Raw genomic sequence first — 24,515 nt, forward strand, 5'->3', positions numbered from 1 at the left:
TGGTATTAATAAACGAATCTCAGCTGAGACTGCCCTCAAGATCATGCTCAAGTCTCTGTTTTTATATGAGCACTGTCACATTGACATGATCTTGAGGGCAGTCTTATAGCTGAGATTAGTTTATTAATACCACCCTTAGATTGAGTTCGAAGGTATTTTTAGCGGTGTTTCAAACACACACAATATCTTACAATCACACGCATACAACATAGGTACTTATATGAATATTATTCATTATTAATTATACTTTATTCCCAGTTGAAATGACGGACTTTCCAGGCTACGTTTTTCCAACAAAAATACAGATGGCGCTGTACAGATTTGCTTTCGATTAACCGTCTAATTTCATGGATAACAAATGTATTTTTTACCTTAATTTTTGGGTATAAATGATGACCCTTGTTATTACACCCAGGCACAACACATTTTCCACCCAATTTTGTTCTGATCAAAATAAATTGACTAAGTTGCAACATAATTCAGAAAAAAAAAATATATATACTTACGGTCGAATTGAGAACCTCCTCCTTTTTTGAAGTCGGTAATAAAAATACCGTATTATATTTTGAAATAAAAAGTTCATTATATTATTGCCTACCTAAATGATAGATTTCTGGTACAAATTAAATGTGTTCGTCTAACTATTAAATAACTTGTAATTTTGCTACATTGATTTAAAAGATGAGGCACAAAACTCAACGTGTACAGCCTAGAGTTTTTAATTTTAAATCCCTTGAGGCGCAGAACACACAGCCTATTATTAGTAGGCATTATGTCACCGCCGGCGTCTTATTTCAAAGCCGTTTGAATGGTTTCTCGCGCGGCATTGTCGACGTATAATTGCCGGTTGCGCGCGCGCAACAAAAAGTTCACCGACGAGCGGCCTTGGTCCTTGAGGCCAATTTAGCTCATGTTATTTGCAAGGAAAAAATCTTCCATAGATTTGTCTGCAGAAGATAGAAAAAAAAATATACTTATATCATTGTTTAAAAATAGCGTGATCTTGATTGGCATAGGCCTTTATTTTATAATGCAAGTACAATAAGCCCTTCTTAGTAGGTACCACCAAAAAATAAGGAGTAATACTTCGTACAGAACGGCAACTCTCCGCTCCCCACCAGCGGCCGAACTAGGTTTACCTCACCCCCTCTCGGACATAGTTTAGTCTTCAACCGTATGGCGTCAGACGTCGCCGTGCGTGTATGATAACGTCAATGTGTACTGTCTGTTTTTTTTTTTTTTTTTTTTGACGTGACTTATTGTAGATTTGCCGCAGATGGCATTAACTACTTGGCCGGACAAATGGGGAGCGCTGAAGGCTCTCACCCGGTACAACGTTTAAGACAACAGGCCTGAGGGTGCCCAGTTGGGCGCGAACCTCGGCTCAGGGCGTCGTCTGAGAGGAAAAATATTTGAAAGAATTAATCGACCCTAGTGGGTCGATAGCGATAAGCGCTGAATGAGGGAAATCCTGTCTGTGTAAAATGAGGTTGTTTGTATGAAGTGTCCGGTGTGTGGTCACACCTAGGTGTGCAGGATTAGTAAATTCAAAGAATTACTTATTACAGGCATGTAGGTTCGATAGGTATAACTACATAGAGATTGAGCGTACCTTGTAAATTCCACATTCAGTTATTTACACATGTTTAAAAGCGAAATAGTATTCCTGTAAGCATAAAAGCATTAGTCTAGGTAGAACCACCAGAATAATGAAAACATGAAAACCCTTACAGGTGGGTTTCATCCCAATCGCAAATTCTATCATGTTGCACAGTTTAAGTTTAAAATCCAACGTTGGTATCTATGCGCCAGACATAGAACAACTGGAACTCAAAACAAAACAACGAAAATCGAAATCCAGCGACAGTTAGATTCCCAAAACAGTTCGTCAATTAAAAACTCAAGCGCAGGATTTCGTGACATCCGCTCGTCGGCTGATGACAAAAACCCGCCTCCGCTCGACCTTGCCATTGTCTTTGGAACCACTCATTTGCAGGTTTTTACTTCCACCCACCGCGGTTTGAGTTTCAAGCCTGAGAACGCTGGGTCTTTGTTTAGATTCGGATGATATTTGAAACTTTTCGAGTTGAAAGGAAAATAATCTGCTCATTTGAGAACTTACGAGATGTTTTTAGTAAAATCTTGAGAATGGGGTAACAATCTGGATGATCTTAATAAATAATGTAATGTACTGCTTAGTCATTTTGGTCGAAACTTCTTTGGTTCAATTTCATTCGTCTAGGTATTATCTATATAAGACAAAAGTTTTCATTTCGTTGCATTTTTCATTAGTTACCATTTTAATAAGTACACTGTATTTCTGTAGTACTTAAGTACTTATTCTAATTAGATGTCTTTCCTTTTTTCAGATGGCGTCATTCGCGGGCATCCTGTCAAGCGACTGCTCGATCCACGCTCGCTTCCTGCTGTGCTCGGCCTTCGCCCCGCTGTGCTCCGAGCAGGTGTCGGGCTCCGTCAGCGCCTGCCGCGCGCTCTGCGAGACCGTTGCCGACGACTGCCGGGAACAACTCAACTCGTTGGCTCCTAACGTCATGCTCGATTGTGCCGCGTTCCCCCTCCGAGCTGACCGACGGCTCTGCATGAGACCGCCCAACGCCAGCGAGCTAGAGCCCGAGCCCCCTCCGCCGCCCCGCTGGCCCTACGAACACGAGATCAGAGAGCACGGTTGCCCTCCAGCCCACACCAGAGCTCCTACAGGAGAGTGCTGGCCAGCCTGCGGACAGAACGCCATCTACACGCAAAGCGAGAAGCGAACTGCCGAAATCTGGATGACTACACTCGCCTGGTTCTCTCTACTGTCTACTTCTTTCGCGTTGCTCACATTCTGCGCAGAACCCTCGAGGTACAGATACCCTGAACGCCCGGTCGTGTGGATGGCAGCGTGCCACGCAATCGTTGCGTTAGCGCACGTAACACGGGGTTGGTTGGGGCCGAAGATAGTGTCCTGTGCTGGAACCACGCTAGCAGTCGACGGACTGGCGTCCCCAACCTGCGTAGCTTTCTTCTCATTGACATACTACTTCACCTTAGCAGCTGATGCGTGGTTTGCTAACGCTTGCGTGGCGTGGTACTTGACTGCTGCCAGTGAATGGTCAACAGAAGCGTTGGAGAGAGCCGCGGCATACCTTCACGCCGTATCGTGGGGATGGGCCGGTGCCTGGACCGCGGCAGCCCTGGCCCTGCGAAGAGTGACGGCAGATGAACTAACTGGGACCTGTGGGATATCGGACGCGGCGGCCGCGGCGCTTATTGGCGTACCCCGAGGGGCGCTCTTAGTCACATCTATAGCTCTGGCTATCGGCGCGTGCCCTGGCATAATGCGAGTGCGTCGAGCATTGGACTCGCGTGGAGCCAAGAGAGTGGGGAGGCTGGCGGCGCGCGCTGCGGCGGCTGGAGTGCTGTACTTTTTCCTGGCCGCGTTCGGGACGGGCGCGAGGGTTTTCGAAGCGCGGGCGCGGGAGACGCAGAGCGGCCTAGCGTTGCTGGCGGCTTTAGAGGCAGGCAACGTCGTGGAGACGTCCAAGTCAGGAGGACTGTCCATCTGCGTGTGGTTGTCCTGCGGCATCGCGGCCGGGGTTTGGGCCTGGACCAAGAAGTCTGCTATCGTGTGGAGAAAGGCGCTCTGCCCCCCGCGAAAAGCCCCCTGTTGTGCACCCCCCCTTCTCAGAACCCACCACCCCTACTACAAAAGACCGCTCCATGTATCTAGAGTGTAACAGTGCTGTCTCAAAGACTGAACTTAACGTATGGACTTATAAAGTGCCTATTTTAACCTATGCCTTCTGTGAAGGCGCTCTCGATATTGTACAAACTTGTAAATAATGTAAATTTTATTAAATATACTGTTGATTTTTTCATATAGTCTGTTGTTTTCTTTAACTGTCCCTCTGTTGGAAGTACTTACGGAAGAGAAAGTTTAACTGTAGACTTAACTATATTTTACGAGCGAAATGGGCAATTCTTTCACTTATCACGTCTTAAAAGGGAAAGCATCATAAAATAAATGTCAATTGATTCGTTAAACACGTTTTTATTAATAAATTGTTAAATATACACTGATAAATTGGTACATAATATAACTCTCTATACAATAACGAAACAATAATTACACAATTTACACACTGTCTGATCCAAAAATACTATATTAACCCTGAAAATGCATAAATGGGTGTACGTTTAACGCCAATTTATTTTAAAAGGTGAAAGTTACTACACAACAAAACCCATTATTTGAGTAAATTATTCTTTTAGTAATTATTTATATGGAAAAAAGACAATATACATTAAAACGCATAACATTTTAAAGAAATGGATAATTGACAAGACATACTACTTAATATAAAGACTAAACAAAATGGTATAATTGACTTAAAAATTTAGTTAAAGAAAGTTTCATCTTTTAGAAGAAAACACAATAAATATAATAATAAATAATAAAATAAATAAAAGAAAGTCTCTACTTTTTCAAAATAAGAGAAATATAAAATATTTACTCATAATTACACGTGTCAACCATATTCCCTTAGAAAATATTATGCTATATGTTAATTTTGAAAGAAAAACTGGTATTTTTATGAATTACTGGCGCCAATTCTAGTCGACTTTAGTCTGATAGCACTAAAAATAGTGCGTCCTTCACTTTCTACGAGTGCAAGACAGAGATAAAGCTAGTTTTAAACCTGTCAAAATAAATTATAATTCAGTTTGCATCATTTGCAACACAGATTTTTTTGGTGTCATAGTCAAAACTTACACTCACGGGAATACACAGACGTGGGGCGTAACCTGTATTGGGCTGGTTTTCCCTTCGGGCTGGAAGGTCAGACAGGCAGTCGCTTCTATAAAAAACCAAATGTTTGTCAAATGTAAGAGGACCCCGTGAAAAAGGGGTAACGCTATAGAGATGATGTTGGGCCAACATGGGGTAGTTTCCAACTAGTCAAATCAGTTACTTTTTAATAAACGTCAAATCACGAAATTACTATGGAATATGTATGAAAAAACAACCTAGGACGTCACAGAAAAACGTGACAAAATGTCCAACTTATTATTAAATTTTTCTTTATTAAAATTCATAAATAAGTTAAATAGAAAAAAGAAAACATTTTTGTCACATTTAGATCTGTCTGTATTTAGTCATCAGAATTTCGTAATTTATCTTTGACCTAGGAAACCCAATTATTTGAAAAGTGAATAATGTGTCCTATTCACGAAATAAATATATATAATATATTCTAGTGTAAGATTAAAGATATAATATAAACGGGCTTGGAATGTAATCAATTATTTAGAGTTAATTATAAACATATATACAATGGCGCCTATTCGGGCGGACGCAAACTTTACATAGTTTTAATTTGAATGTTCTTGAACTAGTATCGTCCTTCACTTACAATACGTGGACGAAAGAGATAGATTTAGTTTTACTCCTGTTAAATTAAGTTAGTGGTTGCCCGAATGGCCACCAATATTAATAGTATATATATGATCTGTGGTATAAGAAAAGAAGGAGGCCATAAAACATTCTACACAAATTAATTTTGATTTTTTGTACATAGAGTAAACTTAACGATGAACCATTTTGATACAATTCACTAACTAAATAAATTCATATTTTGTAGAAGTTAACCACTTCAAGATACCCAAGAGGTTATTCATTTATTTTTTTCCTTGAATATAAACCTAAAAGACAAAGTGTAAGGGTTCACACACCGCATCGCACTTTCCTATGCTTCGATCCTATTCTATCACTCAGAACCTTCATTTGTTAGAGCGAGACAGTTCTGAGTGAGAGAAAAGGATAGAGAAGCAAAGAAAAGTGCCATCAGATGTACTGCAACCCTAACATACTTTCAAAATTCCATCTGTAGGTAATCCATATTTTTTTAGATATATGCAGTAGGCGCGAAAATCCTAGATCTATGGATCTTTCGCCTCCTAGTAGACTAACTGGACCGAATAGGTATTTACTGGGTAAGCACGTTCCATCTCAGGCCGTCTCTTACCATATGATGAAATTGTGGTGGATGTTATATAAAAAAAGAGACGACAAAAGGCCGGCCCAGTGGCGGCAGCCAGGAGTGGATCCAGCTTTTAAGTCGACCAGGTCGCATACAACCTGTCTCCGTAGTGGATTGGATAAAATTGCAGTGGTCACCCATGGATAAAATTGCTTCGATGCGGCCTTTTTACCCCTATTCTATCAGCTGTTATTCAAAACAAGCTATTAATGAGATAAGTATAAATTATTTAATTCTATCTATCTAACCCGGTTCACTAAAACATCAATTTCACCATAATTGTAAAAATACTGACTGTGTTTTCTACAGGGTATTAGTGACATCGTAACGAAAACTTTGAGGGATGATTCAGACCATGACTCTGAGTTGATATCCAGCGAAATTTTCCGTCGCAAAAGTATAGAACTGAAAATAATTTAAAAAAATACTAAAATTTTCGTGACTTTTCCGACAGAAAATTCCACTTGATATGACTCAGAATCATGGTCTGAATTATCCCTTTCTGTATTCGTTACGGTGTCACTAACACCCATACGTACTTGTATGGCTACCTATATGTACTTGTATGGGGTGTAAGTGACATCGTAACAAATACTGAGAGGGGATCACCCCTCGAGGGAATCATCAGCTGATTATTCTGAGTTGGAATTTTCCATGGCAAAAGTATAGAATTGAAAATAATTTAAAAAATATAAATAACTTCGACAGATTCTGATAGAATTTTGCCAGAATCATAGGAAAAGCATAAGCTTTCATTACATGCAAGTCTCATCAGTGGAAGTTCTTGGACCAGTTTCGCCCATTCTCCTTTTCATGAAGGAAAATTCCACTTTATTATTAACTCGAGAATCATGGTCTGAATCATCCCCCTTAGTATTCGTTACGATGTCACTAACACCCTGTATAATTATACATCTATTGCAACAATGATGATTTACTATTAAATATTCTTTTGTGCCCGTTACTGGGACTTAATTTCTTATTTCGTGTATTTATGTAGTCACAAGATTATTGAAAGATAAATAGTTAGAAACAGGGAAGAGAGTATATCAACATTTTGTAACATTTGCATATAGGAAGGGAAACATAAGTTAGAAAGATTTTAGGACAATCTACATCGCCCTCGGCACGGGTACCGCGCGCGAATTATATCGAGGGCTTCGACCAACGACGGCAAAGTTTATCCACGTAGATAGCATTCGCGTGTATTGGTCGCTCTAAATAATTCGCGCCGCGCGAAATATAAGGGTCTGTTTATTATAGTTTATACTATGTCGGGATTTTAACACTTTCAAGGACAGAACGTCTAATGACGTTCCGATTCTAAGGTGTCATACTATCTATAATGAACCATCAATGACCCATGGTCTCCGCCCGTGAAAGGGTGAAGTTACGGGTTCAAATTCCGACTCGAATTCTATGTTTGGATCATAGATAGTTGATATCACGTGGTTTCCAGGATTTGTGCCCGGTTAATGCCAATATTCTTGCCCCCTATTACACGCGATTTAAACGTCTGGCAAGGAGTGGGTTTATATGTTACTGTAAAAGCTCGAACTGCAGTCATCATCTCAGATGATTCAAACAGCGTTTCTGTGGCAGCTTTTAAAATGGCTGTAAAGTCCGACGCGAGAGCGACAGTAGCGGCCGCACGACTGGCATTGTAGTTGAGGGTTATTAGACGGCACAGGTGGTAAATCGGCCCTCACACTTCCGTGTCGTTTCTCGCGCTTGTCTATACTAGCCAGTATTGTAGGATAGGAGTAAAACCTTAAGATCTACCTATTCCTAATGGTAAATGGCCCAGAAGGTTTGCGATTCGAACTTTTACCACTATTCCGTTGGTAAATCTTAGGATTTACATTAATGGCACGGTAAATATCGAAAAACAATACTATGTATACTAACTTTATAATACTATGTACCTGTTTTGTCTAATAGTTCATTAAAGTAAATACTTAAGAATTACTCAATGTTTTATTCATAAACCAACACCTACCAGCTGACAGTGGTATAACCTAGCATATACTGAATTCGAATGGTAAAAGCTCGAAGTCGTATTTTCAGAAATACTTACATTTACCAACTCATGTCGGTAAATCCTAAGACTTTTAAATCTTAAGATTTACCGTAGTTCGAGTTTTTACAGTAACATATATACTATACACTTTTGCCTACCCCTTCGGAGATGCAATGATGAATGTTATTCTAAAAGATAACTATAAACAATTCATGTCCATATAGTTATAGCCACGTACCGACATCACACTCCGGCTATCCTTCCTGCGTAGACATCAGCGTGTCAAACACCTCCGACCCCTGGTTCGAGCCGAAGTAACTCGAAAAGTTGAATATACTAGACTCCTGCCTCACATTATCACTAGACCCGAATTGAGCTTTATTCCTATGCATCGGAGTCGTATTTTCACTTAGAGATTTTTGTTTCTCCATGGCGGTTAGTAAGGAGGCTGTTTCTTGTTCGGATAAGTCTTTGAGAGCTAGTTCAGGGTCGTACAAGGTCGCTTCTTTGGAAATGTCTTTGCTATTATTGTATGGGTTTGTTAGGTACTCGGCGTAGAGCTCGCTGTGTTCGACTTTTGTGTCTAGGGCCACTTTGTTGTCTAAGATGTCTAGTGTTGTAGTGCTCTGTGCTGTTACGAGGTCTGTCTGTAGGGATATCTGGTGGGGTTCGGTTTCCGGCGGTGGTATTGGGTCAAGTTTGTTTTCTGGTTTCGATTCCACAGGATCAGTCTGATGGTACAAAATCGGCATTTGAGCCTGAATGGATATTCCAATAGGCGTGGAAATCATCTGGAAAAATATAGTTCAAGTTAGTTGAGGTTGAGAAGTTAAGCTATTTTTTGGTCTTCAAAATAACATAAGTTACAGCGAATGATGCAAATAAATAGCCTGCTTCACTTGGTATTCTTTTGTTTGCTTGACGACTTTCAAAAGTGATTGTTTTTTTGACACAACTTATTGTAGATTTACCGCAGATGGCATTAACTACTTGGCCGGACAAATGGGGAGCGCTGAGGGCTCTCACCCGGTATTTCAAAAGTGATTTGAGTGCCATCGCTTTTTATTAACTTAAACCTATTGGACATCTCCTAATTTGCCACAATCTAAATACAAATACAAAAATAGAAGCTTTTATTGCTGACTGTGAAAGTAAAGAATGAAAGAAAATTGTGTACTAAGTACTATAAGAAATAAAGTGTTTGTTAAAAAATAATGTAAAAGTCATGTAAAATAATAATCATCATCAGCCGTGCGACGCCCACTGCTGGGCATAGGCCTCCCCCAAGGATCTCCACGACGATCGGTCCTGCGCTGCCCGCATCCAGCGGCTTCCCGCGACCTTCACCAGATCGTCGGTCCACCTTGTAGCGGGCCTACCCACTGAGCGTCGTCCGACACGTGTAAAATAATAATAATAATAATGTAATGTAAAATATGCCGTTGGTCCCGGCTATTAGCCGTAAAAACACCTCCACCAACCCGCAGTGGAGCAGCGTGGTGGAGTATGCTCCATACCCCCTCCGGTTGATTGAGGGGAGGCCTGTGCCCAGCAGTGGGACGTATATAGGCAGTTTATGTTATGTTATGTAATGTAAAATAATGTAATAATGTAAAATAACATAAAAGTCGTACGGAATTGTCAACGCTATGAAACAAGAGAAGAGAACAGTTATTAGAAATTAAATAAACACACCACGTGTTTTATGGTGAAAACCATGGTATAAGAACACCTTGTATGCTCAAAAGTGACAGCTAACATTTCAAGGTTAGCCCAGCTGACGTCATCCCACCCTGAGTTGCCATTTCGTAAAAAATAAATTACCCACGACCCATGTTTCTAATTTAATTTGCAAAGCAATTTTTAACTTTTTTTAATGATTTTTATATATGTCACATCACATCACCAGCCCATTAACGTCCCCACTGCTGGGGCACGGGCCTTCCCTATGGATGGATAGGGAGATCGGGCCTTAAACCACCACGCGGGCCCAGTGCGGATTGGTGGTTATTAACGACTGCTAATGCAGCCGGGACCAACGGCTTTACGTGACTTCCGAAGCCCGGAGGAGCTCGAGATGAAAACTTTTTTTTTGTGGTCACCCATCCTATGACCGACCTTTGCGAAAGTTGCTTAACTTTAACAATCGCAGACCGAGCGCGTTTACCGCTGCGCCACCGCGCTCCTCTTATGTAATAGTGATTAAATATATTAGTCTGTAATTCACTTCAATGCTGCGGGCGACAGAGATCGTCTGTCTCTTTCTGTGCAGTACTGTGAGAGAGTGACGGGTGACGTATGTCAAGGCGAGAAAGAGTCGCGCGCTTACGGTGCTAAACCCGCTGGAGATACCAATTTAATGGTAACACAGTCGTAACACTTCTGACATCAATGGGCTAGCAATGGCGGCTTGTCATAGGATTGAGCATACCTGGTTTTCTTATACCATGGTGACAATATTGCTATTTGCGCATATAAAAGTAAGTGCGAAATGGAAACAAATGTCAAATAGCAATATTGCTTTTGTCTTTTTAACCACCCAAAATGGCGCTTTCCTCTTTTTTGCTATAAGGCGATGACGTGTAAAGGAAAATAAATAATTTAAAATTGAAATTTCGTTATCGATTTCGAAATGAATTTTCTTTAAATTACCTCATTTAATGGCTTGAGAAGCACGGAGGATGTTAACCCCGCTTGGTCGTATAGGGGGTTCCTTATCGGGACCATACCGCTTACAGGAGTGGGAGCTACTAACGTTGGAGTAGAGGATAGGACCGGGGCAGTCTGGCCAACATTCACGGGCGAGTGGCCCAACACGTTGGCCGGACGTTGGCCCAACGTTTGGCTCGCTGGCGGGACCAATGTCGGTTGCATATTTTGAGCTAACACTGTCTGTGCTAAGTTGGCGGGAGTTTGTGCGAATGTTGGTGGGGTTTGGGGTGAAGGGGGTGTTTGTGGGTGGGGAGGGACGGGGACGAGAGTGGGCGTACTGTTGGCGACGGGGACTAAGGTGGGCAGAGCGGCTGGGATGCTGGTCTGCATGTGAGGGGGCAGGCTCGATGTGGGCCGTGCGGCGTCTTGCACTGGAAAAGAAGCAGTTTTCCTTATAATTAAATTAAATTTATTTAAAATAAATTATCCGTATACGTGTTGTTGAAGTAAAGCAACTTTCGCAAAGGCCGGTCATTGGATGGGTGACCACAAAAAAAAAAGTTTTCATCTCGAGCTCCTCCGTGCTTCGGAAGGCACGTTAAGCCGTTGGTCCCGGCTGCATTAGCAGTCGTTAATAACCATCAATCCGCACTGGGCCCGCGTAATGGTTTAAGGCCCGATCTCCCTATCCATCCATAGGGAAGGCCCGTGCCCCAGCAGTGGGGGCGTTAATGGGCTGGTGATGATGATCCGTATACAATACAACGAGAAAGTACCTTGAGGGAACAACTCTTCCTTGAGGTTAGGCAGGAACTCTCCGATCTTGTTCCACGTCATGTACCACAAGTCGTTGTACCCATCTCCGTTACTGAATATCTGTAATTGAATCACATATTATTGCCACTAATGGCGTGAAAATTCAAGAAACAAATTAATGCAGTCTGCGAGAGTTCTTCAGCCTGATAAAAACTGCTGTTTAATAGGGCGTGCTCACGATCCGGAGGTTCCGGATTCGAATTCCGGTGGGGACATATAACACAAAAATCATCCCCAGTTTGGTTAGGACATTACAGGCTGGTCACCTGATTGTCTGAAAGTAAGATGATCCGTGCTTCGGAAGGCACGTTAAAATGGTGGTCCCGGTTACTAATTACTGATGTAAGTGAATAATCGTTACATGAGCCATGTAATTTAATGAAGGCAGCCATCTAATGAGGGGGACCTGTCCTGCACGTCACTAATAAAATCAAACCATCAAAACTGCTTATGGTCAGTCGACCGATCGCATGTTTGGGCACAAAAAAAAGAGCCATGTCAGAGGCCTTTGGCGGCTCAATAATAACCTTGACATCAGGGATGAGGTTGGTAATTCACCTCACATCCCACACGATAGAAGAAGAATAGAGCGTGCTGATTTTATCCGTTTGTAATTGTCCCCTCTCTGGTTGATTGAGGGGAGGCCTGTGCCCAGCAGTGGGACGTATATAGACTGTTTATGATGATGATGATGATGAACTGTCCCGAATCTTAGATGCGCTACAAAGAATGATAACTCACCCTGACAGAGTCCATGACGAGTATCATGTTCTTGAGCGACTCGAGCGCGGCCTCGGTGAGCGGGTCGTCGGCGCTGCCCGCGATGAGGCTTCGCTGCACGTCCACCACGCGGGCCCACACGCCCGGGAACGACGCCCGCGGGGACAGCGCCGACAGGTGCTGCAGGAACACCTGCGACACAGGCAATAACAACCAAGTTTCAAATCTGGAATTAAAACTAATAACTAACTCCTACATGTTATTATTTATCATACTAACACCACAGTATAAGAATACCAGCGGGCTTAGCACCGTAAGCGCGCGACTCTTTCTCGCCTCGGCATACGTCACCCGTCACTCTCTCACAGTACTGCACAGAAAGAGACAGACGATCTATGTCGCGGCGAGAAAGAGTCGCGTGCTTACGGTGCCAGGCCCGCAGGTATGCTCAAAAGTGACAGCTAACATTTCAAGGTTAGCCCAGCCGACGTCATCCCACCCCGAGTTGCCATTTTGTAAAAAAATAATTACCCACGATCAATGTTTTTATATATGTGACAAGTACGTACGTACGTAAACAGCCTAAATACGTCCCACTGCTGGGCACAGGCCTCCCCTCAATCAACCGGAGGGGGTAAGGAGCATGTGACAAGTAATAGTAATTAAATACATTACATTAATCAGTAATTCACTTTATTTTCAATAATAAAATTTACCTCCTTGGAATGTTGGAGATACCAATGTAATGGTAACACTTACGTCTTCAAAGGGCTAGCAATGGTGGCTTGTCATAGGATTGAGCATACCTGGTCTTCTTAAGAAGTTTAGGACTATATTCTAATGGACATACCCAGAGGTACATCCACCGCAAAATGTACTCAGTACCCACACTTCAGCTTTCTGTTAGATCAACCTGATAGGTGGTCGCTGTCTACAATGGTTAAGCCAACTGTGTGAAACTTCAGTTATTTAGTGTGTTGTGACCTTGCACATGATGGTGTTGGCGCGGGCCGCGGTGTCGGCCCGGCGCGGCAGCTGCTGCAGCAGCGGGAACAGCACGCCGTGGAAGCACGCCTCCCAGCCGCCGCCGCCCATGGCCGCCAGCCCCGGCACCAGCAGCGCGCGCTGCAGGTACGCGATGGCGCTGTTGGCCACCTGCCACAGATACGAATAAATCAAAACAGATTGCACAAACATTCTCCACAAATAGGTTGTACAGAAATACAAGATGTTCTTCTTCTTCTCTCGTGTGGGTTGCGAGGTGAATTACCAACCTCATCAAACCTGGTGTCAGGGTTAATATTGAGCCGCCAAAGGCCTCTGACATGGCTCATGTAACGACTACATGACATATACAGGGAGTTAGTGACGTCGTAACGAATACTGAAAGGGATGATTCAGACCATGATTCTGAGTTCATATCAAGTGGATTTTCCTGTCGGAAAATTCATGAAAATTTTAGTGGTTTTATTTAATTATTTTTATTATCAACTCAATTTGAATCGTCCCTCAAAGTATTTGTTACGATGTCCCTGTATATGCATAAAACATCATATCTGGATAAACATGCCTTCCGAAGCAGGGATCGTCTTACTTTCGGACAATCAGATGATCAGCCTGTAATGTCCAAACCAAACTAGGAATCAGGGTTATTATTGAGCCGCCAAAGGCCCCTATCATGGCTCATGTAACGACAACTTTACATCAGTAAATAGTAACCAAGTAAGTAATAAGGTAAGAAGTAGTGGTGTTAGTATGAATGGAATTCTATAGTCTTTGCTTACCCCGGTGGGAAATAGGCGTGAGTTTATGTATGTATGTATGTATGTAGTGGTGTTAGTGACGTGGTAACGAAAACTGAGGGATGATTCAAAACATGATTGTGAGTTGATATCAAGTAGACTTTTCTGTCGCAAAAGTATAGAACTGAAAATAATTTAAATAAATACTAAAATGTTTATGAATATTCCGACCAACTCAGATTCATGGTCTGACTCATCACCCTCAGAATTCGATACGGTGTCACTAACACCCATACATATTTGTATGGCTACCTGTATGTAGGGGTGTTTGTGACATCTACTGAGAGAGATGATTAAAGTCATTATTCTGAGTTAATATCAAGTGGAAATATAGAATTGTATCTGGTCTGAATCATCCCCTTTAGTGTTCGTGACGATGTCACTAACACCTGTATATTATCGTTTAACTTTTATTCTCTTTAGTCATTTAGTTCCTGTTTGTGAAGTGCCAATTAATAAACAGATTACTGATAGACTCCTGTCTTCCTACTACTACCTACTCCTGTCGTACTACTCTGCCGGCACGTCGGGACTCCGGGCCTCCACCTCCAACTGTCGTGCGGTACTCTATTATGATCCTACGTCCCAATAAATTATAGATCACTGACCTGCTTCCGTTTGTCTGTGCAGAATTGTGCGATTCCTTGCAACAGTGGCTTCCACGCCACCTCCCATAGATCGTAGTCTTCACCATCTACAACAAATATATTCAATGAATTGTGGAGTGTTTGACAGTACAATACAAATATTCTTTATTGTACAAAAAATGTATTGGAATGCAATCTCCACCTTCGGTGGAGAAATAAAACGTCGTTCTATACGTAGTATTATACCTTATTCTATGCTTATAGTAACCTTTTTAGTGCACAAGGAGGTCTTGGGTTCGATTCTCGGTGGGGACATATCACAAAAATTACTTTGTGGTCCCTAGTTTGGTTAGGACATTACAGGCTGATCACCTGATTGTCCGAAAGTAAGACGATCCGTGCTTCGGAAGGCACGTTAAGCCGTTGGTCCCGGTTACTACTTACTGTGTAAGTACGTAGTCGTTATAAATGAGTCATGTCAGGGGCCTTTGGCGGCTCAATAGTAACCCTGACACCAGGGTTTATGAGGTTGGTAATTCGCCTCACAACCCACACGACAGAAGAAGAAGTGCACAAGTTACCTTGCCCTTCGGCCTCGTCCCGCCACCATTTGAAGATCTGCTGGGTCCTGGTGTGCAGCGTGTGCATGAGGTCCAGCAGCTGGATGCTGACCAGGTGGTACTGGTCCAGCGTGGAGCTGTCAGAGTCTTCCGACGAGGAGTACGAGTGGCCTGAGCGCGGCCGGGAGCGGCTGTCGCGGGACTTTGGTTTCTTGCCTGCGAAACACATCATAACAAATACTTTATTGCTCACAGAGAGAACAAAAGAGAAACGGAAAGATTGTAATAAATAGCCTCATCCAGACCTTTGCGTGAACTTATACAGGGTGTTAGTGATATCGTAACGAATACTGAAGGGGATGGTTCAGACCATGATTCTGAGTTAGTACCAAGTGGAATTTCGTGTCGTGTGATGTTTTTTAAATTATAATTCAGTTCCATACTTTTGCGACGGAAAATTCCACTTGATATCAACTCAGAATCATGGTCTGAATCATCCCTCAAAGTTTTCGTTACGATGTCACTAACACCCTTTATGATATAACATCCGATGCTGCACTATTCCGCTATATCATATAATAATGTATTCATACACATGATAAAAAGTGACAGTGGTCTGCCGAAAGTTCCTTTTTGGCCAAGGCGCGCGCTGCGATCGATTCGTGGTTCTCCACTGGGTGTTGATTGGTAATAATTGATTGGTGGACTTACTGGATCGCAGCGTGGCGCTGACGAAGAGCCTGACGGCCCTGACGGCGGCGCGGCAGTTGTAGGGCGTGACGTGCGCCACGTCGCGGATGACCAGCGCCAGCGCCTCGCAGCCGCGCGCCAGCGCCGACGCGCGGTGCAGCCGCAGCGACACCTGCTCCATGTCCAGCTCCGTCGACTCCGACGCCGCGCCGCCTTCGTTCTTCACCTGACAAATATAAAGTCAATCATCAATTTATTATTTCTTAACACTCATCTATCCAGTGTGGCGGATATGGAAGTCCTTAAATAGGCTCCGGACACAGGTTAACCGCTGCAAGGATAATCTCTGCAGGTGGGGATACCTGGTTGATGGTTGCGATGATTGCGAGTGTGGAGTATCACCACAAACTATGGCTCACCTTTTGTGCTGTCCTGAGTGCCCTAACACCTGCACTATTAAAGACCTTTACGAAGCCACTGACAATGCCGTAAGCGTGGCCAATTATTGGTCAACAAAAATTTAGTATCGATCGCCATCGACTCGCAAAGAAGAAGAAGAACACTCATCTTCAAACAGAAAAATAGACTCACATTCGCTAAGGAACAGAGCATCGGTCATTGTGGGGAGCCTTGGGGGAGGTCTGTGTGCAGCAGTGGACGACTTCCGGCTGATGATAATGATGATAATAATTCTCTTTATGAGCATGTATGAACACGCGCCACATAATTAGTACTAAGCAATTACTTATCAAAGTATTACCTGGCGAGGAATGGATATGCTACTCACCTGTACCTACAGGGTTGGCGCTATGTCATAAAACATCAGATGTTGTTTTATGCATATACATGGTATTAGTGACATTGTAACGCAAACTTTGAGGGATAATTCAGGCCATGATACTGAGTTGATAATAAAAATAATAAAAAAAACCGCTAAAATTTTCATGAATTTTCCGACAGGAAAATCCACTTGATATGAACTCAGAATCATGGTTACGATGTCACTAACTCCCTGTATATGTCATGTAGTAGTTACATAAGCCAAGTCAGGGGTAAATAATAACCCTTTCACCAGGGTTGCTGAGCTTGGTTATCCGCCTCGAAGATGTTATAAAAAATTCTGTACACATTCCCAACTCACCAGTATCCATCCCTGCGTCTGCGGCGAGTGAGAGAGTTCACTCTCTGAGGACACGCTGGTGGGGCGTTTGTCACTCTCGTCTTCTGAACCTTCCGAGCGGCTTGATGCTGTGAACGGTATGAACAAATGTGAAGAAATTGTTATAGAATTTGGTAGAATAGGGTAGTTTCCAACTAGCCAAATCAATTATATAGACTACCTCCAACTGAGATTACATTAGACACCCTACTGCTAACGCTCTGCAAATTTACCTGTCTGTTGAACCCGCAACATGCGAATTATATCGCTATTGGTAAGTTAGCTTCTGTTTCCTGATAATAGGGTAGTTCCCAACTAGTCAAGTCAGTTACTTTTTACTAAACGTCAAAACACGAAATGGAGAATGCTACAGCAACAAGTGTGGCTCTTAAATTAGTGATGAAGACAAAGTATACCAACCAGTGCCAATAGTGGTGGTGGCGGCGTCCTTGGGCCATGCGCCGGCGCCGGCCGCGCACAGCAGCGAGAACACGATGTTCCATTCTTCGGTCGAGTGTACGTTCTGCGCGGATGTCTTCACCAGCTCGTACAGACCGCATGATATCTGAAGATGTTAATATTTGATGTAACAACTTACTACAGAATGTTGGAATCCTCAATGATATATATTGGTAGATGCGAACAGTGCATCATCTCTCTAGCATTGTCCCATTATTCACAGGGTCCGCTTACCTACCCTGAAGATTTGACAGGTCCGATTATTTGTAGAAGCGACTGCCTATCTGACCTTCTAAATACTGACTACTGATAAAAAAAAAACCTTCTTCTAAACCGCGCAGGGAAAACCAGCCCAACACAGGTTAGGTCACATACCTCCCGAAACGCATTTCTTGGGAATGTGGATTTCCTTATGATGTTATCGTTCGGGTTGGAACGTCTGATAGGCAGTCGCTTTTAAAAAAATCGGACCTGACAAATCTTGAAGTTAGGTAAGCGGACCCTATGAAAACGGGATAATGAACACTAACCTCATCAGCGTGCTGCAGGAAGAGTTTATAGGGCAGCAGGAACAGCACTCGCAGCAGGCGCAGCACGTGGCCTGCGCAGGCGGCGCAGCGCATGAGGCGGGCGCACACGCGCAGCAGCGCTGTTAACGTGCGCGTCAAAGCGTACGGGCAGCGGCCCGCCGACCACAACACGCAGCGCTGCAGATGTGGGCCCGCCTCCGACCACACGGACAGCAGCCGATCTCTATGAGGGGGGGGTTATTAATAGTAGCAAGAGCTGGCAGGGTTCAAGTCCTGTCCGAGTCACATATTTTCGATAAAATTTTCTCTTTGTGAATATTATGCCCTACATCCCTACAGACAATAAAAGGATTAGGAGTATTATGTAATTGGTAGCTCCGGAATGAAGATAAAAAAACATAAATAATAATAAATTGGTAAGGCTTAACTAAGAACTAGCTGTTTCCTCTCCTGTAGGTTTTGAGAGTAATAATTGACCTCATCAACCCTGGTGTCAGGGTTACTATTGAGACGCCATAGGCCCCTGACATGGCTCATGTAGAGACTATATACCTACGTATATAGGTAAGTAGTTACCGACTGCATGACGTGCCTTACGAAACACCGGAATTTGAATTCAGGACCTCCGGAAGCAAGCCCAGCGGACTACACCACAGAGGGTGCATTACATACATACATAAACTCAAGCCTATTTCCCACCAGGCTATGGAATTCCATATGCTTCCTGACACACTTTTCTTCTTTCCTCCACATTCATCAATCGTTTCATACACGCACGCCGTCGGGGTAGATCGTACTGAGACTTTTCTAAGGACATATCAAATTTGGTCAATGTACGTCCTTCTAGGTCTTCCTCTGCCACCCCTAACACTAACTTTCGTTTTATATACTGCTTTTATATATGTATATTAACCTAAAAATAACCCTTTACCTGTTCTGTATAAGCGTCTGCCCGAGTAGTTCGAGGAAGAATATGGTGATGTCTTCGAGTTGAGGGTTTAGCTGTAGACTGTCGGAATCTGGAGGCGTGCCCACGGTCAGCATAGCGCGGATTAACTCCTGAAAACATACATTGTTTCAAAGCTCCCTGTTCCAACGACCTCCGTGGTCCAGTTATTGAGGAGGTCCCGGGTTCGATTCCCGGTGGGGACATATCACAAAAAATACTTTGTGGGGGACCACAAACTAGGGATAGTTTGGTTAGGACATTACAGGCTGATCACCTGATTCTCCGAAAGTAAGATGATCCGTGCTTCGGAAGGCATTTTAAGCCGTGTACGTCCCGGGTACTACTTACTGATGTAAGTAAGTAGACGTTACATGAGTCATGTCAGGGGCCTTTGGCGGCTTAATAATAACCCTGACACCAGTTGGTACTCCACCTCCACCCTGGTGTTGAAAACATCGATGAAGCGAAGCGAAAGTAGAAACAAAGACGGCAGCACCGTTGAGTGTTTCTAAATGTTGTCAGTTCTCCATTCTGTCCAGCTAAAATTCGTGATAAATTGCTATAAAATGTGGACCAGCTTGGAGTGTATCCCGTCTGAAGGATGAGTTACGAAAAAGCCAAAGGGCTGTTTGGATGGAAAATGAGATTTTTTCAGTTTTCTTCTTTCCGATCTTTAAGGAATAAATATATTATAACACCATGATTTTGTAGTTAAACGCTGCGCAAAGGCTGTAAAAATATAACCAAAACAATATGTTTGTTTAATCAAATAGTATGGGGAACTGTCAAAATTTAAGAGCACTCAACAGTAGGGACACCTGATGGAAGAAATAGGCAGTTTTCATACACTTTTGGTACTTAGTAAATAAATTATGAAATGTTAATTATTAAATTACCTCAAATCTAAAACTAGTATTTGTTTTCTGTTTATTTTATTTACTAATTTAAATTAAGATAAACGTAATAAAATATTTTTCAATAACTTCGTCATTTTACGGAGTATGCTTCATAGCCCCTCCGGTTGATTGACGGGAGGCCTGTGCCCAGCATTGGGACGTATATACGCTGTCATGTATGTTATGATTGTATGTAACTTGGTAATTTTGTAATGTTTTTCTGTGACGTATGAATTCCAGTTTTGGCGTTTAGGAAAAAGTAACTGGTTTCATAGATGGAAACTACCCAATTCGTGAGTTAACGTTACCTGTAAGCTCTCCAGCTGCAGGAACTTAGTCTCTGTGACCAGCAGGCCGGGCAGGTTGCACTTAGCGACACACTCGGTGGCCGCGTCTATCAGGGCCTTCTCGTGAGGAGTGGGGGCGCGGATACCTACAAAAAATCAAATATACTTTATTGCACAGAACTAAATTTCAACAATCAGACATGACACATGAATACAGTATAATTTGGGCGGCCTTGTTGCTCTAGAGCAAACAAACAGACAAACAGATTAACTTTTTTTGTGTTTTTTAAGAGGTCTTTGGCCATAGAGCAACACGGATCTCATTATATGACATTTTCTCACTCACTGAAAAGGAAAGGGACGGGTAGTCGACAAGCTAAACATTTACCGAACGAACACATGTCAATTTTAACTTCATATATAATTTAAAGTACATTTTGTTGGGCTTGTTTCCTCTTCGGGTTGGAAGTGCAGACAGGCAGTCGCTTTTGTAAACGACTGGACCTGTCAAATCTTCAGGGTAGGTAAGCGGACCCTGCGAAGACGCGATAAGGCTGCGTTTCCATTGACGCGGAGCTGTGCGGAGATGAGCAGAGATGTGCGGATTTGACCAATCACAGCGAAAAACGAAGACGCTCAGTCACTCTCTCCCTTACGGTGATTGGTCGATTCATGCACATCTCCGTTTATCTCCGCACAGCTCTGCGTCAATGGAAACGCAGCCTTATCGAGTCTTCGCAGGGTCCGTTTACCTAACCTGAAGATTTGACAGATCCGGTCTTTCTCCGGTTTGTTCCTGATGATGATGAGTGACCTAACTTACCCGACTCTCCCAGAGCGATGTAGGAGTAGAGGCTAGACAGCAGGCCTGCCTCTGAGCCTCGCGAGGAGTCTCGAATGAGAGACACCGTGCCGCTCGCGTCCAGGTAGTCCTCCACTTCCATAAGACTCTGTGGATTAAAAGAAACATGCAATATCGCCGTTTTATAAGATAGAAAACAGGTTTAAGATTGGCTGTTCGCGGGATGTGACTCAAAAAAAAAAAACATACTTACCGTGGGCCACTTAACGCAATTTAATTTCCTATAATCACTTTCCTATAAACTTCTAGCTTTAAGTTACCTCAAACACGTGTACATGTTGTTTTATTATATGTTTAAAATTTTAACTTGAATGTTGTATACGCCTGAACATACGGTCATTGTCCGTTGAATTTTATTCATGTAATTTTTATGTATATACCGGTGGTGTATCTTAAATAAATAAACGCCAGTGCGCGCCTGGCCTATGTGCGAGCGAGACAGACAGCCCGCACGCTCTTCCTTACTCCTAAGCGGTTTAACGGTCATTTAGACTAAAGTAAAACCCAGAGGGGGTGAGATCGTTGATACGAATTAGCGCAGGGCGGAGAGTTACCGTTCTATATTATTAATTATTCTATGGTGGTTGTGGTTGAAGAGAATATGTAAGAGAATTATATTTTTGGTACCATTTATTTCTTTCATAGTTCGCGATTGAACTGAGAGTGAATAAAAACATTGGATGCGAGCAACTGCATCATTAAGTCAAGTTTTTGTTACGCTTCTAAGCCATCTATTAGAAGCGATTGGCTCTTTGTCTTTGACCTTAGTAAATGTCATTTTAGACCACATTTCATAATATTTTATCATTTGCTGAGGTAATAATAAAAATGTATAATATAAAAAAATACAAAAAGACTAGGCATCCACCACAGGCTTCGTCAAAAGTGTAATTAAAATCAGTCAATGAAATCCACACAAGCTTCGTCAAAGAACAAACCTTATCAGCAACAAGCTTCGTCAACAATACTCAAAAAGTCCGCTGCGGATCATCTCCGGCTCAAACGTACCCATTCAACTGGCAGCGTTTCCTCGCTGTATGGCCAGAGAAATGCGCTGAACCAGAAATGACCCAGAACGTGGATCATGCCCCCCCCCCCCCCCCCCCTCTCAAACGTCTCCCTAGGTCCCTGACAAAAGACAATGCCTCATTCTTCCACGGGCCAACAGTTGTCATTTCATGATTTTACTATCATATATGTAAACTTGGGTAATAGAGAATCAGAGAGCTTTTTTTTATGACTTCGAGTATGTGTATTCTTCTTACTTTAGGCAGCAGTCGTCCTATATACAGGGTGCGCACTATCTCCAACAGATGTCGCCACGAGTCGCGGATGCAGTCCGCGTGCCGCGCCGCCACCGCGCATGCGCGGCGCAACGCTAGCTGCGCCTTCACTGACTGCCCGAGAGTTACGCCTGGGGAATAAAAATACAATATTTGAAGAACTATGACAATTGGGGATAAATAATCGAAAGAAATAAATAAATTATTTATACTAAAAGGACGCCACACACAAAAACGTCACGACTTAAAAATTACACAAAATTACATTTCACATCTCCCTAACATTATCCCGTTTTTCACAGGGTCCGCTTACCTAACCTGAAGATTTGAGAGGTCCGTGGTTTTGACGTTTAGTAAAAAGTAACTGATTTCACTAGTTTAAAACTAGCCTATTATGAGAAACAGAATCTAACTTACCAATAGCGATATAGTTCGCGTGTTGTGGGTTCAACAGCCCGGTAAACTTGCAAAGCGTCAACAGTAGGGTGTCTAACGTAATTTCAGTTGGAGGTAGTCTTGATATTAGCGCGGCACATCGCTCTAGCCCGGCGAGGGAGACCAGTGCGGGACTGTCTCGTAGGTTGTTGGTTTCTATCTCCTCCGCTGTGGGCGGGGCCGCGCGCTCGAAGGCCGCCGAGAGGGCTGTCACCTGTAGGTACAAATGTGAGCTAAGTTTTTCTTATGTTAGATTTGCCGTAGATGGCAATAACTACTTGGCCGGACAAATGGGGAGCGCTGAAGGCTCTCACCCGGTACAACGTTTAAGACAACAGGCCTGAGGGCGCGAGCCTCGGCTTAGGGCGTCGTCTGAGAGGAAAAATATTTGAAAGAATTAATCGACCCTAGGGGATCGATAGCGATAAGCGCTGATTGAGAGATGTGGGTTAAGTCACACCCGAGACACTCCAACCAAAAATCTCATTCTAACCATGTGTCGCCTAACGCCGAATGACGGCTTACTGGTTGATACAAATACCATAGAATTGGAAATCATTAGTTTAGGCCCGTACTGGGATTTCAACATGATGATATGATGTGTTTGTAATTTCTTTCTTCATGGAATAAATTAAAGAGCAGGCGAACGTCGTTTCTTGTAAGGAAGTCTTTGGTAAACAATTGGCTTTAGATAGACAAGAATAGATAATGCTACGCATGGCTCTCGGTGGCGCAGCGGTAAACGCGCTCGGTCTGCGATTGCTGAAGTTAAGGTGATGTGTTTCAGTCAGCTAGGTAACGCTGCGTCAGTAGATGGCGTTACTTCTGCAGTTTTCGTATTTTTTTCCATTTATTCGTTTAGTGTTGAGTTCTGACCCAGTGAAATGTTAGGTGGCGAAATCTTACATACATTATCTTTAAGTTAAGCTACAATTTTGAAGTATTTACTGAAGATATCATATTGAAACATTGCATCAAAAGTTGGTGTCATTTCAATTTGTGTACAAACACGAAGCTGTCACACACACATGCGAACTAGGTTAGCTATTAAAAGAGATGCATAATTTGAAGTCTACTTCCAACTTCTAAATGGCGCATTTGGTATAGCAGTAGCCGCCATTCTTAAAGTTCACGGTTCAAACCCAACTGCATGTTTTAATTGTTTTTACTTTTTGTATTTTTTTTTACAATTGAATTTGGCGAACCCGTCTATTTGTTACGGAATTTTCAAAAAGTATCACTTTTACCAATAATATTATAATTAAGTATACAATAATTTACTTTGCACTAAAGTACCTTCCGTAATTTCCGTATTTTTTATTTTGTAAAATTCTAACAGGCATTAATCGCATCAGTGAACATGCGGCTAACTAAAAAACTACTGAACGGATTTTCATACGGTTTTCACCAATGAGTAGAGTGATTCATGGGCGTGCTTTAGGGTTTATAATTTATACAAGTATTTTTTTTTTTATAAAATGGTTAAAAAATGATGATGAATGTCAAACATAATTATCGTTACAAATATAGCCGACTTGGAGCTTTCGGCGAAAACGCTGCCTGAGCCCATTGAGATATAACAAAACAACGTATGGTTGAATTGTTCCTTTTTTGTAGGTATACCGAAAAGTCCACAATATGTCATAATAATTATATTGTGTATAAAGAATTGTGTATATGTATTGTATGATTTTACAAATAACGATCACAGTACAGTAATAATAAGGTAGATTTTTCCTAAATTGCGTAGGTTCAAACTTTGTCGCA

General features: G+C 42.6%; 2 protein-coding genes across 3 annotated transcripts in view; one reads left to right on the top strand and one right to left on the bottom strand.

The window, feature by feature from the left end:
• LOC126373812 (frizzled-10-like) overlaps window positions 1–3,882 on the top strand; it is a 44,823-nt gene extending 40,941 nt beyond the window's left edge. Inside the window, exon 2 of the mRNA XM_050020133.1 lies at window positions 2,370–3,882. Coding sequence (XP_049876090.1) covers window positions 2,370–3,737 — 1,368 coding nt within the window. The 3' untranslated portion in view covers window positions 3,738–3,882. The remainder of the gene's footprint in view (window positions 1–2,369) is intronic.
• A 153-nt stretch (window positions 3,883–4,035) lies between these two features.
• Window positions 4,036–24,515, bottom strand: part of LOC126373755 (Golgi-specific brefeldin A-resistance guanine nucleotide exchange factor 1) — a 39,224-nt gene continuing 18,744 nt past the window's right edge. The window contains exons 14-30 of one of the 2 annotated variants that reach the window (XM_050020011.1): window positions 22,731–22,962; window positions 22,296–22,444; window positions 20,992–21,118; window positions 20,190–20,314; window positions 18,968–19,095; window positions 18,037–18,259; window positions 17,468–17,612; window positions 17,030–17,136; window positions 15,910–16,114; window positions 15,220–15,414; window positions 14,660–14,745; window positions 13,234–13,404; window positions 12,271–12,441; window positions 11,490–11,589; window positions 10,714–11,144; window positions 8,300–8,852; window positions 4,036–4,859 (exon numbers count right to left, since the gene is read on the bottom strand). In XM_050020011.1, the coding sequence (XP_049875968.1) occupies window positions 8,316–8,852; window positions 10,714–11,144; window positions 11,490–11,589; window positions 12,271–12,441; window positions 13,234–13,404; window positions 14,660–14,745; window positions 15,220–15,414; window positions 15,910–16,114; window positions 17,030–17,136; window positions 17,468–17,612; window positions 18,037–18,259; window positions 18,968–19,095; window positions 20,190–20,314; window positions 20,992–21,118; window positions 22,296–22,444; window positions 22,731–22,962 (3,132 nt within the window). In that variant the 3' untranslated portion in view covers window positions 4,036–4,859; window positions 8,300–8,315. Of the gene's footprint in view, window positions 8,853–10,713; window positions 11,145–11,489; window positions 11,590–12,270; window positions 12,442–13,233; window positions 13,405–14,659; window positions 14,746–15,219; window positions 15,415–15,909; window positions 16,115–17,029; window positions 17,137–17,467; window positions 17,613–18,036; window positions 18,260–18,967; window positions 19,096–20,189; window positions 20,315–20,991; window positions 21,119–22,295; window positions 22,445–22,730; window positions 22,963–24,515 lie in introns of both variants that reach the window. The other variant, XM_050020010.1, reaches the window with a different exon arrangement.

Source organism: Pectinophora gossypiella, chromosome 16, assembly GCF_024362695.1.
Source record: "Pectinophora gossypiella chromosome 16, ilPecGoss1.1, whole genome shotgun sequence".
Taxonomy (NCBI): domain Eukaryota; kingdom Metazoa; phylum Arthropoda; class Insecta; order Lepidoptera; family Gelechiidae; genus Pectinophora; species Pectinophora gossypiella.